This window comes from Sycon ciliatum, chromosome 2 (assembly GCF_964019385.1).
Source record: "Sycon ciliatum chromosome 2, ocSycCili1.1, whole genome shotgun sequence".
Taxonomy (NCBI): Eukaryota; Metazoa; Porifera; class Calcarea; order Leucosolenida; family Sycettidae; genus Sycon; species Sycon ciliatum.
Window position 1 is genome coordinate 50423555 of NC_088644.1, and position 17202 is coordinate 50440756.

The following is a 17202-nucleotide window of genomic DNA, read 5'->3' on the forward strand; positions in this document are numbered from 1 at the left end:
AGCCAGATAGCGTAGAAAACATCATCTCCTTCACAGGTGATGCAACAAGCAACTTAAAAGTGGAAGACAAATTAATTTGCATGAGGAGAAGTTATGATTAGAGGACTTGTTAATTTGAAGCACAAAAAAAAGGTTCCCGGAAAGCGATAAATAAAATGCACTACAGGTTCGAAGAGAGGAAGGAAAGCAGCGCATTTGGGAAAGGGTGATGACGAGAGAGTGCGAGAAACAACCCGAAACTCAGCTAAAACTGTAGTAGACGACTGAAGACAAGACAGGGAGCGAAGCAGAAAGCAGATAGCGACAACGACGACGACACAGGACAGCACACAACGTCCTCCGGAGACAGTTCTAAAGGACAGACAAACATGTCCAGGTACCACATGGGGGCAGGAACGACGGTGACGGCAAGCGTCTTACTTCTTCTGGAAGGAGCGGGACATGAGGCAGGCGAAGATCGTCATGACCATCTTGGGCTTGACCTCGGTGATGTCCTCGGGCAGAGCGTAGGTGCGGGCACCAATCTTTCGGCACATGGAGATGGCGTACTTAGCGTTCATCATCTTGTCCTGTAGAGGGAAAGGACAACAGAAGGGAAAGATAAGATTCGGAACAAACGGGGCCGACAGATCAATGCTACAATTTACTGGAGTTTTCGACCAACATGATCTTGTGGTAACTATGCAACGGCTGCATACTGTAGAGGCAGAAAATTTCGCCGGTCAATAATTTCGTTCAACTCCAAAGAAAAGGCGTTCGTCCGGTTGAAAATTTCGTCCATGCATCATAAGAGTGTACAGAAAAGCTGGACACATCGATATTCGTCCTACATTTAATTTAGTCCAAAAGCTCCTTGGACGAAAAAGACGAAATTAAATTCCAGACGAATATCTCTGCTTATACAGTAGTCCGAGTACACAATGAAGTGTATGAAAAGCATGAACCCAGCACTAGAACGATATGAATGGTGCACTGCTAGTAGATGAGCAAAGCAACAAGTCACTGGTCAGCAACCTTTTCGTCCAGAAAAATGCGTACCAGTACAGATGACATGACAGGATACTGTGTGCTGTGCACATGGCCTATCAATGTACCATGTTCCAGGCTTGCTACATTGTTACAGCAGGCAATACAAAGAGGAAATCAGGAGCACCAGGCATTCCGCCACTCACCTCGTCGCTGGTGGGGTTCTCGACGACGAGGTCGAAGTTGGGTGCGCCAGGCTTGATGCAGTCGACAATGTCGAGAATGGCACGGGCGGTGGAGATGGTCTGGTCCTTGAAGCTGGAGATTGTGCTAGTCTTGTCCTTGGACTTCAGGGTCAAGTTCACTGCACGCAGCACAAGTACACAGTAGTACAAACACATTCAGGCCCAAACACACGTGCATGGTCCCCACTCTGGGTAGGATTGTCACTGAACACAACTGCAAAAGCAAATTAGTTCGAGATAATTCTTCTCCTGATATTCACCGAAAAACGGTTTCAATTTTTACTTCCATCTTGTCAATATACTCAAAAATGCTGTCAAATTTACCCCAAGAACGTTGTACTGTCCCAGTTACCCTAAGAGAAAGCATGCACCACTCACCCCAGGAAACGATAATTCTTCTGATATTCACCGAAAAACGGTTTCAATTTTTACTTCCATCTTGTCAATATACTCAAAAATGCTGTCAAATTTACCCCAAGAACGTTGTACTGTCCCAGTTACCCTAAGAGAAAGCATGCACCACTCACCCCAGGAAACGATGTCGGAGTCGGAAACGGCCTTGCCGTCACCGGACAGAGACTGAAGGACGGCAATGGTGTATGCGCGCAACATCTGCCACACAAGAGCTGCAAGGCACAAACACATACACACACAGTTAGTTTCCAGTACAGGATGAAATCACACTCCAGACCGAGGCCACTGATGCCTACGACGAGCACAGCACATAGCAGCGTGCACACGTTCAGAACTGCCGCTCGCTATATCCAGGTGTGTAAAAAGTAAAGTGAGCACGTCCACAATTCCCCAGGTTACACAATTTCAGCTGTAGAAGAATAGAGTCCGACCTCGCACAACCGCACACATCCGCTTCCACAAAAAAATATCCGGATAGGCGAGGTAACAATATTCTTCCACATGGCGATGGATCCGAATAAAAGAGGACCGGATAAGCGAGGTCTGAGTTTACCACTCCGGCAGGAAAACCGAAGCATATCGAACAGGTACAGCACATAAATCCGGTGTGTAACAGGTGTATAACTATAGAACACATTCCGGGCAGGAGTCCATCGGACAAACTCACCAAGAGTGAGAGTCTTGTTGCCGGAGTTGATGTCGGTACCGCCGATACCAACCAGGGAGAAGCCCATCTCCTTGGCGAGCTGAACCAGGTAGTTGCAGTTCTCGATGGACTTCATGTTGGCGCTCATGGCCTTGAACGGAGGCATGTTGACCTTGTTCCATTCCACACAACCGGGCTTGATCTTGTCCAAGATCTGAACAAAAAGCAGCAGGAAAGAGAAATGCTTGGACAGGCAACACCAGCAACTGTGAAATGTATCACAATGAATATACTGAATAGAGACTTAGTTGGAGGAAAACATATTAGCACACGAGGCCTTTCGTACCATTACTTCTCAGATCAGTACATGGTGATAATGTGACGAAGCACAAGTTACAACGATGTCAAGTTAAATGGCATATTGGCGGAAAAATTGTGATGAAACGTACACAGGCTGAATGATGGTGTGAGTTGAGCCCAAAGAGAACAAGTACTAGAACAGGGAGGTGGGAAGTGAAAATAGCACACTATCATTCAGCCTGTGCAAGTGTCATCTCCGCCAATATGTTGTATAAATTGACATCGCCGTGTTTCGTCAAATTATCACCATGTACTGATTTGAGGAATATACTGAAGAAGCAATACACCCAAATGCCTAACAAGGATGCATGAGTCGTGCGTGTGAGGACGCTGTGCTCGCAATTTACCACTCAACATCGCACACCGCTGCGCCCAGGGTGCGGGGGTGTGCGGTGTTGGTGGCACAAACGACGTCGTTGTGCTCTGGGATCGTCGCCAGCGCAGAGACTGATGATGCTATGATGCTATAGTGAAGTGGAACGGGAGAGAATGGGTTGTAAACAATCGCACGAGTGTGAGCTACCGTACCTGGAGAAGAACAATGGCATCGCGCAAGTCTTCGTACAGGTTGTTGACGAAGGGGTTGACACCCAAGCTGTTCATGAAGTTTCTGAAAGCTGTGTCAAGGAACAGGCAAACACACACGCACAATTAGGGAATAATGGTCGAAACATCAGTGCAGTGAAAAGCAAACCGAGGAATTAGCCAAATATGCATGCAATATAAGACACAGAGAGAGAGAGAGAAAGAGAGAGAGCACTTACTCTTCTCTTCACGAGTCTCAGCCATGTCACCGAGGTCGATGTCACCCAGACCATCATCCCTGGCCTCCAGGCATGGGTAGGTGTTGAACAAGTTGGCAACGAAGGCCAAGTTCAACTTGGGGTGTCCGCTTACAACATCCTGAAGGCAAAAAATAGGCAAATAGGGAAGTCAGAGCTATGTGAGCAGAATGTTCACTGGCGTGGGAACACAATTCCCAAAGCACACTGGTGGGAGATAAGCTCATTGTGCATTGCCGAATTTTGGAGGTATGAGTAATGCATGCGAGTACACTTGGATCAGGAATGCACTGTTCAACACCCCAGACGACCATGCCCAGGTGGCTGCGTGGGGTGCTTATGGTACAAATAACGTCCTTGCGCAATGGGCTTGTTCCAAGCAATTGTCCTATCACCATTATATGACAGAAGTACAAGCACAGGTACATTGTAACCCGGATGAGATGTACCCGCATGGGTAGCAGCAACATGTGTGCAAAGCAATGGAGTTACTTGTGATGCCAACATACAGTTACGCTTGGTGAAACCCGACGCACTGAACCAGTTCCAATTAGATGGATGTACTTTTTTCAGCTGCATTCATCCCACTTCCAGGGCGGCAAGGACCGCGCAAATCGAGGGCGCCAAATATGGACTGTGTGTACTTCCGTATGGATCAGGACGCCATCGTTTCGGACAGCATCCATACTTATCATCAAGAGCATGTATTATCAGAGCACACACTAATTGAGTTGCACTGAATACACCCATTGGGCATTGCCAAGTATGGATTGCATGGGTACTGCATGGGAATGGGCTGCGATCAGCCATGCAACGTTCAACATCCCCAGACTAGAGTACCATGCCCAGGTGGCTGTGTGGGGTGGTCGTGGACTCGTGGTACAAACTACGTCACTGGTCTTATACCGGAGGATGTACCCAGGGTGCTGACAGTGCTCAACACCGCAGAGGCAGAACGTAACACAGAACAAAAAGGACAATCAAGGCTTGTTTGCTGCTACTTAAAGTTTCATGATCTCGCAACAACCGTTGCCTGATGATTGCGAGAGCATGAAACTTGAAGTAGCAGCAAACAAGCCTTGATTGTCCTTGTTGTTCTTTCATTGGTCTTATACGGATAACCGAATTTAATGACCAGCAGAAGACTTACAGCAGGTCGGACAAAGTTCTTGCAGTCAATCTTGTCAGCCTCATCCAGCATGGAGCCGGCCTTGGAAAGGTCGTTGCCAGCCTGTCAACACAAACAAACAGCACAATCATAAGATGGCTGGGTGAAATTAGATACACCAGCCAAAGCAAAGCCGCCAGCCTGTCAACACAAACTCAGTCCATGCATGCTAATGAACAACTTTCTCTGTTCACAAGTTGTTCAGTAGCATGCATGGACTGCGGAAATAATATTCCTATGGGGGATAACTTCGAGGCCCTATAAGTTCAACAAAATGCACAAGTATTTCCCATAGGAATATCATTTCCGCAGTCCATGCTAGAGAACAAAATAGAACAGAGAAAACAGCACTTCTTCTGTAAAAAAAGTTTCACCTCCAAAGTGGTTTGAGCTACCTTAATAAAATTATTGTAAAGGATTTATGCTTCGACCGAGAGCTTAGACTTCAAACATTTCATCCTGCACTTAAGTGAAGCGGGATGTGTGCACCGAGCAGACTGCTGTACTACTACAACACGCCCGATGGCAGTCGTGAATCAGTAAAGTGTCAAGTTTGGCAGGAGCGAGTATTCCTCGTTGGAACAACCAACGTCAACACTAATACCGCTGAAGTCGCAACTTCCAAGTTCGTATAAGCAGATTATCCCGAAGAAAAGCAACAGTATGATCATGTGAAAGGCAAAGGTCCCAATGGCAATCTCAGAAGTTCATAATTAGCAAACTCACGTTAAGTGGGGCCATGGTAACTCCGGAACCCTCGGGTGCAACCTGGTAAATCAAGTGAGTGTAGACCTCGGAATCCTGCAAGCAAACACAAATCGGAAACGCAAAAACACTACACATGAGATGGCAGATTGCAGAGCATAAACCTTGATCAAGCCACATTTCACAAGGCGAGTGCTGACAACAGAGCAAGGCAATCAGTTTGGTTGAGAAAAGCACGAAGAGCACATAACCTCACAAGAGCGTGCAGCTCAACTATGGGCGAGGTCCCTACAGAATTTCAAGTTGACGGCACTTTTATGATGCAACGCGCACTGAGCGCATGCTATCGTACGTATCCGAACCTGTGGTGGGCAAAGCCTGGAGAAACTAGCTATAGGAATTACGTGTGATGCATCGACACCCCGTGAAAATGTTGCATTCAAGTTGACGGCACTTTTATGATGCAACGCGCACTGAGCGCGTGCTATCGTCTGTATCCGAACCTGTGGTGGGCAAAGCCTGGAGAAAATAGCTATAGGAACTACGTGTGATGCGTTGACACCCCGTGAAAATGTTGCATTGCATCATAAAAAATGGCATCCAAAAATTCCCTTGGGTCAGCAGGGCATCTGGGAGTTGTACACTCTTGGGGCGGGGTTCATGCACTATTGGCTGCAGAAAGCAAAGATATGGTGCACAGGCCACTCACGGTAATGTCCTTGGTCAGGTTGTTGATGCGGCGCGGGCAGCCTGCCTGCTCCATCTGATAGTTGACCCAGCGGATGAGCAGCTGTTCGGGAGAGAGCTTGAGAAGGTCGGAGAGTGACTCTCCGTCTTTGAGCAGGGCAGCCAGGTTGGGGTTCTCCTTCAGCGAGATCTTGGACAGCAGACCAATCTACAATAGGGAAGGACAAGATGAGGAGATAATAATTTAGGAATTGATGTGTGTACAGGCATGTTCATAATGGCTGTGCATTGTGTTCTATTCATTGCAATTCGAAGGACAAGATAGGACATCATTTTCAGTTGGATATTGTAGCATGTCACAAGGCGGAGGACACCCTGTATGGAAAACAGTGCCCCTGACCGCAACTGGTTGGTAGATTCCCGGTCTTCCGACCATATGGGGCTGTGATCATTTCATTCGCAAAATATTACCTTTACTGAATATTTTACATCTCTGTCACCAACAACCCTTATTCGGCTCATGTCTGTGTACAGGCTGTAAGATACACATTACGTCCATATTTGTCATGGTTCAGCATGCAACAGTTACCTAGTATGTGGAGTATCACTAGCCTCTTTGGCATGGCAGGCTGATGGTAAGTGGAAAGGAGTTGTTATTTCAGGACTTGTGCCAGAGTCGCCAACCAGGAAAAGTTGTAATTAAATATGGGAAATTGCAAGGCACACTCAGTGAAGGGAATCACCAAGCTGAGACAACTTGCACATGCAAGGCCTAGCTAAGCGTAAAATCCACAGGAACACGTCCTACGAATGCACTTACACGGATGATCTGCCAGGTGAGACCGAGGACGAGATGGGGCTTGCCGTCCATCAAGTCCTGGGCTCCGATGTTGATAATGTTGCAACCAATAGCGGAAGCGGAGTTCAGCACAAGTGTCTGGTTCTCGTGGATGGTGTACATGTTCAACTTCTTCTTGTTGATGGCACGCTCATCGACAGTCTCAGCAACAGAAGAGTTGATCAGCTTGCTGCATGCAACATGGAAGAAAAGGAGGAATAATTTGGACTAAGAACAGGTGGAGAACTGCGTACCTGATAGCACTTCGATCATGCACGTAACGTGGCGAGTAAGCAGGTTGCAATGAAGTGCCGACAAGCGGGGTGAAATTGCACGCAAATTGCATACTAATCGCACAATCCTAGTATGAGCCAATGCGTGCATTTCAAAGACCCTACTGAAGCTTACCAGAGCAGGAGACCATCATGGACGGCCTTGAAGAGGTCATCGGTGTCCTCGTTGATGGGAAGGCGGCTGGCCAGCTCAGCATCCTTGCCCAGGATCGTGTTGACCCAGTTACTGAAAGATGCGGTCTCCTCCGAAGAGAAAGAGTGCTTGGTTCCTGGACAGGCGGCAAGCAGATAACCAAACGCGGCAAACATACCGAGCAGGCGGTGAGTATTCACTGAATACTAGTACCAGTAGCTGTTGTCGCTCACAGTGAAGCCCAAACCCAGCCCAGAGTAGTGCAAGCAAGCTTTGTTCAGGGATCACGGTATGATACAAACAAAACTCGTGTTGTGGCACACCATTCGCCTGACCACGCAGTGCTATCAAATTGTCTCCTATTTTAAGCCCAGTGTGCAATGCAAGTATGGGGTGCATAAGTTCAGGCATGCGACTGCGCTGGAATCAGGTGTTGTGCAAAGGGCTTATTGCTGCAGTCACATGTCAGCCATGCTGGCTAGCTTCACTCCCCAACTGCCGTGCATATGCTATGCGCAAGTGGCGTCATAGTACATGCCACGCAAATCATACCTCATGAATAAAACACAAGAATAAAACACAAGATACGCAGCCCCAGCACTACACAAGAGGTTCCATACACTCGGACTCGGCACTTGTTTATTCACGAGGTCCAATTTCCGAGTTCAGAATCGTATGATACAGATGGGCAATCGCATTTGGTGGTGTTACAGCTCATAAATTGATCATGTTCTTTCTTTCTTCTTTCTCTTGCCATGGCTGGCTAACGCCCTCTCCTTTGCTTTGGCTTCTGCCATTGGATGGTGAAATATAAAAAATATATAAAAAAGTACATTACTAAGAATGGCACCGTGAAGCCAGTCGAGACCTGTCACAAGATAGCCAGTCTGTATGTATGGGTTCCGATGGAAACTGGTGGCAGGACAAGTTGGACACAATGCAAAAGGGTGCCACATAGAGTGGCTTCCTGCAGGCAGGACAAGTTGCCCTGCATCTAGCTCCACACACAGCACGCAAGGGTGCAGTATTGATTGCCTTGACCAATGGCTCAGGGACTGCCCACGCTTTCTACTCGGCAAACTCACCGTGAGCGGAGGCGTCGGAGGTACCACCGATCTCCTTGACAACCTTGGCGTTCTTTGCGCCATCGGCCAGGCCATATGAGGTCTTGGTAGTCTTTACCTTCTCATACATCTGCGAACAGCGGGAAAAAAACACAACATATTGTCATAAGGTGGGGAGTGATGTGTGGGGAGTCAGGTGGGAATGGGGGAGCACATGGGAGACTGGGTGGAGGGAATTGTTTGTGGATGCTGTGGAAGTCTCTGGGGGGATTGAGTGGGCTCCAAATGGGATTTGAGTCTGTGATTCTGCAAACAATTTCGCAGCTTATTTTGTCAGTGCACGAATACTAGTGAGAATGGCAAGACCGCGGAAAGCTGCTGTCGAGGGAACAAAGTAGATACTTTGTTCTGTGCTAGCTCGAATTCTTATTCATCGATTAGGGTTGAAAGCAGAATTGACGTGATATCACGATCGAAATGAAATCCGCGGAAATTGGATCAGCAAAAGCTATCTGCAACGAAACAGTGGACTGTTTGATGTGCTGTGATTGCGGACCACCAAGGCATGCATTGGGGCCTTTGGTATGTTGTTACGAGCTCGAAGCACTGTCGTTCGCCACGGCGAATGGATAAAAGTAGGAGATTCGACAAGGTGAGACTTGGCTTGGATTAACTTGCCCAACATTCACATTTACAATAGGCTTATTACTCGATTGCACTCACATTGACGAATTCGTTCAGCTCGACGGTTCCATTTCCGCTGGTGTCGACTTCGGCGATCATTTCGCGGACCTTGAAGCCGGGTAGGGGCTCGTTCAGGTTCTTGAAAAGCTGGCTGATCTCTGAGGCGGTGAGTCTGCCATCACCATTGATGTCGATCTACCATCAACCAGAAAAAGCCAAGGCAAAGAGAAGTTGTGAGAAGGCGAGCGGCCAAAACATTTGGCATTTGTAATGGAAGCCATTGATTTATGAAATTCATGAAGTGTGCGAATGCCGCTCCAAATTGCAAATCTTTTTGTCCGGGAATACAAAACGGCTCTTTCTGCTTACCGCACTGAAAGCTTCCTTGGCGTCCTGGAGTTCCTGAGAGCTAAGACCCATTTTTCCAGTCAGAGAAAGTAGTGAAGTAAAGAAAGGAGTTTGATATTGCTTTCGCCTACAAGCAGTTGTGTTGACAAATGTGGTCGTTTCAGAACTTTGTGTCCTCCTTGTTTCCGCACGATCTTTTCCGTGGCGCATGCGTCTGTGGGATGCGTAACTCCAGCGCGAGGTGTTGTAGCGAGATATGTGAGGTGTTGTACGCACGTTGTACGCACTCTGCATACAGTAGTCCAGAGTTCTGCGCTACGAGATGCAAAGGCACACTGGAAACATGCACGGATGAATATCGATGCATCACCATCCCTTTCCCGTACACCATGTACCATGGCACACATCTCGTATATTGCGCGCTACCTCGACCGCGACCATGCATGCACCCACCAAAAACAACTTCAATTTCCCTTTTGATCTAAAGTTGTACATTTTGTAAGAGCTACACACGGGCAGTACGGTGTACGCTCCTTTGTTTGCACACCAGTAGTCACAAAAAAAGATCTACATACCCTGTGATCGTGAGAACAGAGAGGCCCAAGACCTGTATCATTTGTGTATAGTAGCAAGAGTCCATAATAGGCTGTACGTGTTCAATGATTATGTAATCAGTCCATGCGCCAAGACCGAAAAAGTCGTCTAAAAGTTGTACTTTTTTATGCAGATTAGCCACTTTTCGGAGCTGAATATATTCAAATCTTCGTTGAAAAATTGTCAAGAAAATGTTAGATGTCTCGAGTCGTTTGCAGTTTTCTTTCCATTAGTGCCTGCTTGCGGAAGTTTTGCTTTCCGGACACCTTGATTGGGTCTTTGACCTTATGTAAGTCAGTTTTAGTGGTCGTTACTCATTGTCTCGACGTCGCTGGGAGTGTTCTTGTGGGAGCTGTCAAATATTCGTAAAAATCAGGCAAGTGGCAAAGAAAAATTCGCCAAATTTTTGGGCAAGGTAGTATGTAGACATCGATGCTTTCCTTTGACTCTTCACCGATGTGGAAACACTTCCAGAAGCGTTCATCGGTGTCCGGTTCTTGATGGGGTCGTGGTGGCCTCCACGGTTTGGAACAAAACAAAATCAATGCATTGTCTGTCGTCACCAGTGGGAGGCGTATTACATGGCAAAGAAACGCACCAGCACCCATATTCACTCTTGAGGGGCCTGAGATAGAAGCCCACATCATCTTCGTTCAAATGGCGAAGTTCTAACCAGAGTCTGCAGACCGCAATTTCAATGTCATTTTTTGGTCCCTTAAAAAATGGCCTAGCCAATAGCCTGTATGTAGTTTATGAAGCATTGGCGTGTTCTTCGGGCTTGCAATCATGTTATTATTACTCATGAACTTCTCTTGTAAGATTCGTGCGAAACTGAAAGTTGTAATGTACTCTCAGGACAGCTTGAAGTAGGTTTCAATTCTCAATGAAGCGCAAAGGTCTTAAGCCGTCATTGTGAATGTCAATGGGAATATGATCCAAGAGTCCACAACCCCAAGGGAAATGTGTGATGGACTCTTAGTATGATATGTGCGCAAAGAACTGCAGTTGAGTCAATGTTTTAGCAATATTGCTGCGTTCTGAGTTATAGCACATTCTTAGACTCTTATTAATATTGTACTGGAGTGTGCACTTTATAACATGTGTACATGTATAACAAAAGCTGAATTATAGAACGGTAGAAAATGATATGCCCCATTCTCAGCTTTGGTTTCTGGCGTTCTTTTAATTATTAGTATTTCAGGCTGCGTGTTCTTGGGCTCCGTGTTCTTCAAAGGGGAAGTATACCCTAAAATCAAATTTTCACCAGTTGTAGTCTTTGGGGTGCTGATTCGAATGGTCTTGGTCCAAGGAAGCTGAGACGCTCCCTTCCTCCTTTATTCCCAATCGAACTCGCGCACTTCCACCGAAACTGGGTGACTGCGCCCTACTAGATAGGGATTTGTATGGAAAAAATCACTAAAAACGCTGTTTCGTTCTTATAAAAGCGCGGATGACCGCGATTGGTCCATAATTATGTTGTAGTCTTTTGGCCGCTGAGTCGACTGGTTTTGGTCCTAAAAGGCTGCGATGCAGCGTTCGGCCCTTATTCCCAATCAAACACGGTTGAGTAAGCGATCACGTGCTCACTTACAGCCTGTTTGGGCCCGTTTATGTCACTCGAGTTGAACCTTTGAACCAGGGAGTCGCAAAAGCCTCTTACGACTCCCTGCTTTGAACCTTTGAGTTGAACCTTGATCTGAAAATTGTAGCCTGCAGGCACGGTGACCGGGCGGCTGGTATACGCATGAGCACGTGACCGCTTACTCAACCGTGTTCGATTGGGAATAAGGGCCGAACGCTGCATCGCGGCCTTTCTGGACCAAAACCAGTCGACTCAGCGTCCAAAAGACTACAACATAATTATGGACCAATCGCGGTCATCCGCGCTTTTATAAGAACGAAACGGCGTTTTTAGTGACTTTTCCATACAAATCCCTATCTAGTAGTGCGCAGGCACACAGTTTCGGTGGAAGTGCTCAAGTTCGATTGGGAATAAAGAAGGAAGGGAGCGTCTCAGCTTCCTCGGACCAAGACCATTCGACTCAGCACCCCGAAGACTACAACTGGTGAAAATTTGATTTTAGGCTTAACTTCCCCTTTAACGAGGCTCTACTGTACATGTACATGTGATGTAAAGAACTTGGTGTGCCCCCGTCAATTTCTACCTGTAAACAACTTCAGCACATACACCGGAATACAGCGCTGAACCAATACAATAATGGACCACATGATAGTACATTCGAGCGCAGGTATTCCGGGGGGGGGGGGGGGGACTTTACATTATTTCACTTGCAAACACATTGCACGTTACATGCGATTTCGATTCCTTCACTGTAGATCTACATAAGAAAAGGAACAAAACAGCCGAGCTGCAGCATGCATTCTTGGTCAATAATCTTTCACACCCTGGTTTCAGTCAACCACATGGTAGCAGCTAAAAGTGCTTATAGCCGAGACACAGGCAGGAAGTGCTATATGTGTGCTTTCTTTTCCATCTCCATCACAATGAGGAAACTCAATACAAGTGCAGACTGCCTCTTTTACGGCCAAAGAAACACAGTGTATGGTGAAGAAAGTGTCCTAAGGGCGAGAAAAGGAAATAGCTAAGTAATAGGAATATGGTAAAGCTACTACCGGTATAATTATAAAAAGACTGAAACCGAACCCTTTAAACAACTTCCAGCTAGTATGTGACATACAAGTCAGTTAGGTTCAACACTATGCCAGTGGATGACAGGGCAGTGCCCAACTCCGATGCCAGCCAGCCACGTCATGGACAGACACCCCAATGAGATGATGGTTAGGGATAGTCGGAGGCGAAAGTTAACCACAAGGAAGAACGGAGAAATTGTGTATAGCTACAAACAGGATCCGGGAACACAAGCTTTCGGTCAAAGGGAATGAATTCTACACGAGCATCTTGAGAAAAGCACATGTGTCATTCCCCATACTTCACAGTCTAGCCAGCACCAGCATTTACACACTGAATGTCGGCATAAGATAGAGTGACCAAATCAGGACAACATCACCAGGCCTGGCCATCAAACAGAAGACTGTTGTCCATATTCGAGAGCCACATGGATCTGTATGCAGTGACCATGACCATGATACTCGATAGGCACTTGGATACCCATATGTGCACAGAATATGATTGGAAAAACCTCAACCAAGACAGAGGCACTGAAAATCTGTCTCCAGTGGCTTGTTTAAACACGGCTACGAATCCCACCAGACCAAACTCACACAATCCACTACAAACGAGCTGTAAATGGTCAGCGTTCTGTGTTCGAAACGCTGGACCACATTCCTCGGCAAAGGACATCACGGGTGTGCAAGGCATATCCTTGGCCTGAGAGTACACCATGACGATTGTTCCTTCATTTCTCTAACCAGTTGGGTCCACACTTGAGGTCCATAATCAAGATGGAGAGCAGCCAGCTTGCTCTATAGGAACGCATGCGACAATGTTCAGTAGACGGCATAATCCTGACTCCTGCATGGACAAAAACAAAATGAAAAGCCACACCTAGTCATAAGCATCGTGACTAGTATACATGTAAACTACTACAATGTATTCTGAATGCAATTGAACCTCAGAACATAAGCCATACCCCTGGCAACTGCATACCGTAGTTCCGCGCATATAAGCCCATGGGCTAATATACGAAATAATGCATTTTCCCGGAAAAAATCAGTAATAATGGTTCGTTTTTTAGCCCTGGGCCTATATTCGAATTTTGAAGGCAGCTGGCACGCGAAAAAGTACAAGTCTGTGCGCGGTTGTCCGCCTACCGCAGGTACCGGTACTGGTAATGTAGTCTGCACTGACATGCTGTACTATCGGTTCCGTATTAAACGGTGTTTGGGTCTGTTCATTAGCCCATGGGCCTATAAATGGAGGTGGGCTTATATCCGGATATAGGCCCATGGGCTTATATGCGCGGAACTACGGTACTCACGGTGGAAACTAATTCAAACTTCACAAAATGGGGTTTCCAGTACGTTTTGAACTCAACATCGATAACGAGTAATCTATAACGTAGCGATTATGAGGAATTATTGATCAATGACCGAGTAATCGGTATAATCGTTTCAGCCCTACTTGTACTTCATAGGTGAACCCAATCCCACGAGCCACGACACGCTGATACCACCATATGCCATTTTTACAGGGTTTAATGCACAGCTTCCATATTCCATACTGGTAACACAACTACAAGCACATGTGCGTGCCTCTATGTGAGACCAATCGACCTGCAAAAGTTACAAATACGGCAAAAGCGTGTGTATAAGCGCATGGGCCATTACGATATGGTCCTCTTGTCAGGGTCTGTTCACTGTAATGCTGTCCTTTTTTTCTTGGCTTACGGGGCAGGAATATCTCAACAGGAATGTCCCCGTTGTGTTGGTGATGTGCAAGCGGCGTGGGTCGGATAAGAGTGCAGTGTGGAATGGTGGAGTGAGTTAATTCACCGAGAAACGATGAAAGTAATAATTGCGCCTGTCAAACACCATGAGACTCCAGAACATGTCTTTGTCTATGGAGTAAATAAGAGTGCATACATACATATTTAATTCTACCCAAATTCCCATGACTACCATGTATGAACTGCAAAATCGGGTGAAGTGCCTCAATGGACATCGCTCTGAACTACAATTTTGACCCTCGTTTGCAGCTGATCTGAGAACGTGATCAGCCTTTTGAAGTGTATTTGTTCACATTCAAAACACCTATTAATATTTGTAACATCGTAGATAATTGTTCTCAAGTTTACGAGAAGAAAATCAGAAATCCATCAGCCATACCAGTTTTCGTGATTCTCGTGCATTGGCAACTAGGGTATTAGGAAAAATTCGCCAAATTTTTGGGCAAGTTACTATCAAGACAATTTTTGCTTTATGAGCAGCCTAGGACAATGGACTATACATACCTGAGGTCTGGACGGTGTCCGGTAGTTCACTTTTGGTTCTCACGCCATCAAGCATTTTGGCATCCAAAAATCATAAATTCTGGACGACGCAAAATTGAGAAAAGTGGCTCTGCTGCAAGATGACGGAAAAATCTCTGGCGGAACGGCTTCCAGATTTTGTTTAGGGACTATCCTAGCCCTCAGCAGGCCAAGTTACAATAGCATTCATGAAAGTCTTCCATGCCAAATCGAAGACGATCAAAATGATGATTCCGCTCAAAATTGGTCACAGAAAAAGTCGAAAAAAGCGGCGTCGTCATCTTCATTTTGCATAAAGATTCGGGTCATTTTTGGCCCTTGGCGCATGGACTGTAATCGTTGTCAAATCCTTATCAGGGAGTATTACTATTAATATCATTATTATTTCGAAAAAAAGGTGTTAGCAGTTACTTAGCACCGACGAAGTGCACACAGACTGTCACAGTCAGGTAAGCCAATTTATTAAGGCGGCAGACTACCCAAAAATTCGCTGAAAAATCGAATTTGTAAATTCATATTGAGTGCTACGTCAGTTAAAAGAGCATGAATAGCTGCAAATTCTCTGAAAATTGTGTCCCTATCTGACCAGCCGTTCAAGAGTTATGGCCGAAAATGTGCCCTTGCAAGGAAAGATTTTTTTGTTGCATGCTGTCATTTGTTGGCAGCACTGTATTTGATTGTGAGCAGACCATGCGCAACTTGTCGTATTATGGAAACACGCGAAAGTGTGCAGAATTTTGCCCCAAGTCCAAAAAAGTCCAAAAAATCACGTTAAAAAACCACGTATTGGGCTGCACGGCGGCGGGCGAAGCCCGCCGCCGTGCAGCAGGACTTTTGCCAGCACCCTCGTGACGTTGCAGATATGTGGCTTGATTATTGTAGTTGACGTTGATTTAGTGACTTTGGCAAGTTTGAGTCGTGTCAAGAAGTCAGGTAGGATTCAGTACTAGGCAGTAGTGAAACGTGAGTGGCAGTCTTTGCCGGTTTCTGAGGGCATCCTGGATTTGGTGTGCAGCGCTGTGGAAATGGCTTGCTGTGGAGGTCCCAGCACTGGATGTTGTATCAAAGGTACGACCTCGTAGCACACCCTAAACCTAAAAAATTCAAAAATTGACTTGGGTCTGTGGGAGTCCGCGAGAGAACGCCCACTCGTTCCGTTGTGACAGATTCCAGGGCCACGTTGAGGGGCCCTACCCCACCACCCATGGCTGCTTCTGGACTTGTTTTAGGTTTGGGTCCCGCGCACGGACAGAATGGGCACGAAAATGTGAAAAAATGTAAATGCATTTGTTTGACTCCTGGGTGGCTCGCACACCGTGGCACTATGCCGTAAATTTGAGTTTTTCCGGCCTGGAAAGCCTGTCAGTGAGGCGCAAGAACTTGTAAATCATGTCCTGAGGGCCAGCATAGTGGCAGGAGTGTGTGGTCAAAATTTCACTCAAATCCACTGAGAAACACCAAAGTTACGGTCAATTGAATGCCATATGAAATTTATGGGTAGGCTGCCCCCTTAAAGGGGAAGTGCATCGATTTTTCAAGTAGGGCTCAGATGAAAGACAATTAATTTTCATATCGGTTCCGATGGTATATCTCTCGCCTCCGTACGATATAATATATATTATTGCAAACTTGCCACATCGCCGATTTTCTGATTGCGTTTCCATGGCGACTACAGGTGATGACGCACATTCTGCTTAGCTCCGTGAGCATGGTGAGAGAGAAGGTCGTTTTCAGTTGTCTTATTGTATTCACGAAGTGAAAGAAGTGCTGTGTTCAATGCTGTTAGTGCCGTGAACTGTTTATTAGTAGTCCTCTCCGTTGTGTACTGGGACGTGACACCGACAGGAGAAAGCTGGAGTGCGGAGACGTGAGCTGGCAAGCGGAAATCGTGACGAACCAAGTGCTGAAATCTTGGTTGGGACAAATCAAACGTTCAGCATTTACCTCAACCAAGGACCATGCCGTTTGCCCTTTCCACTTCCTGACGATGGATGCGCCGCCTGCTGGAGACTCTCCTATCTCTCGTAACCTATTCTGAAGCCACGTGAGGCGACGGGTAACGGTAATTAGCGAACGAAATAATGTCGTATGTTTTGATATTTGGCTGAATATTTCTCAGGAGAGATGGCATGTATGAACGTAGGCCATGTAAACTCAATCAGCCAGCTAGCCCATGAACAAAATTCTTTCCTTGCAGACGTGCATGTGTCTATCCAATCTTCACGTAGAGATCATTACATGCCCTCACTGAATGGCCTGTTTATATACACTTCATCTGCATGTTGTCTCTTTGGAGAAGGGTATTGTTCATTTCATATGAAGAAGT

General features: G+C 46.3%; 1 protein-coding gene across 1 annotated transcript; it reads right to left on the reverse strand.

The window, feature by feature from the left end:
- Positions 1–7: 7 nt before the first annotated feature.
- On the reverse strand, positions 8–9510 carry LOC135810357 (plastin-3-like). The gene is made up of 14 exons (XM_065323850.1): positions 9355–9510; positions 9025–9180; positions 8323–8431; positions 7220–7373; positions 6794–7001; positions 5996–6181; positions 5308–5382; positions 4564–4644; positions 3396–3534; positions 3160–3248; positions 2293–2485; positions 1739–1837; positions 1173–1330; positions 8–569 (listed from the first exon to the last, which is right to left on the reverse strand). Exons 1-14 carry the CDS (start codon positions 9403–9405, stop codon positions 417–419), a joined length of 1851 nt encoding a protein of 616 aa, XP_065179922.1. The 5' UTR covers positions 9406–9510; the 3' UTR covers positions 8–416.
- Positions 9511–17202: the final 7692 nt, after the last annotated feature.

Excerpts from the sequence above, each read along its gene's own strand:
- LOC135810357 (XM_065323850.1), bottom strand. The coding sequence starts at position 9,405 with ATGGGTCTTAGCTCTCAGGAACTCCAGGACGCCAAGGAAGCTTTCAGT. Across the intron at positions 2,486-3,159 it reads ATGCCATTGTTCTTCTCCAG|ATCTTGGACAAGATCAAGCC; the intron begins GTACGGTAGCTC and ends CTTTTTGTTCAG. Across the intron at positions 1,331-1,738 it reads CTCCGACATCGTTTCCTGGG|TGAACTTGACCCTGAAGTCC; the intron begins GTGAGTGGTGCA and ends TGCTGCGTGCAG.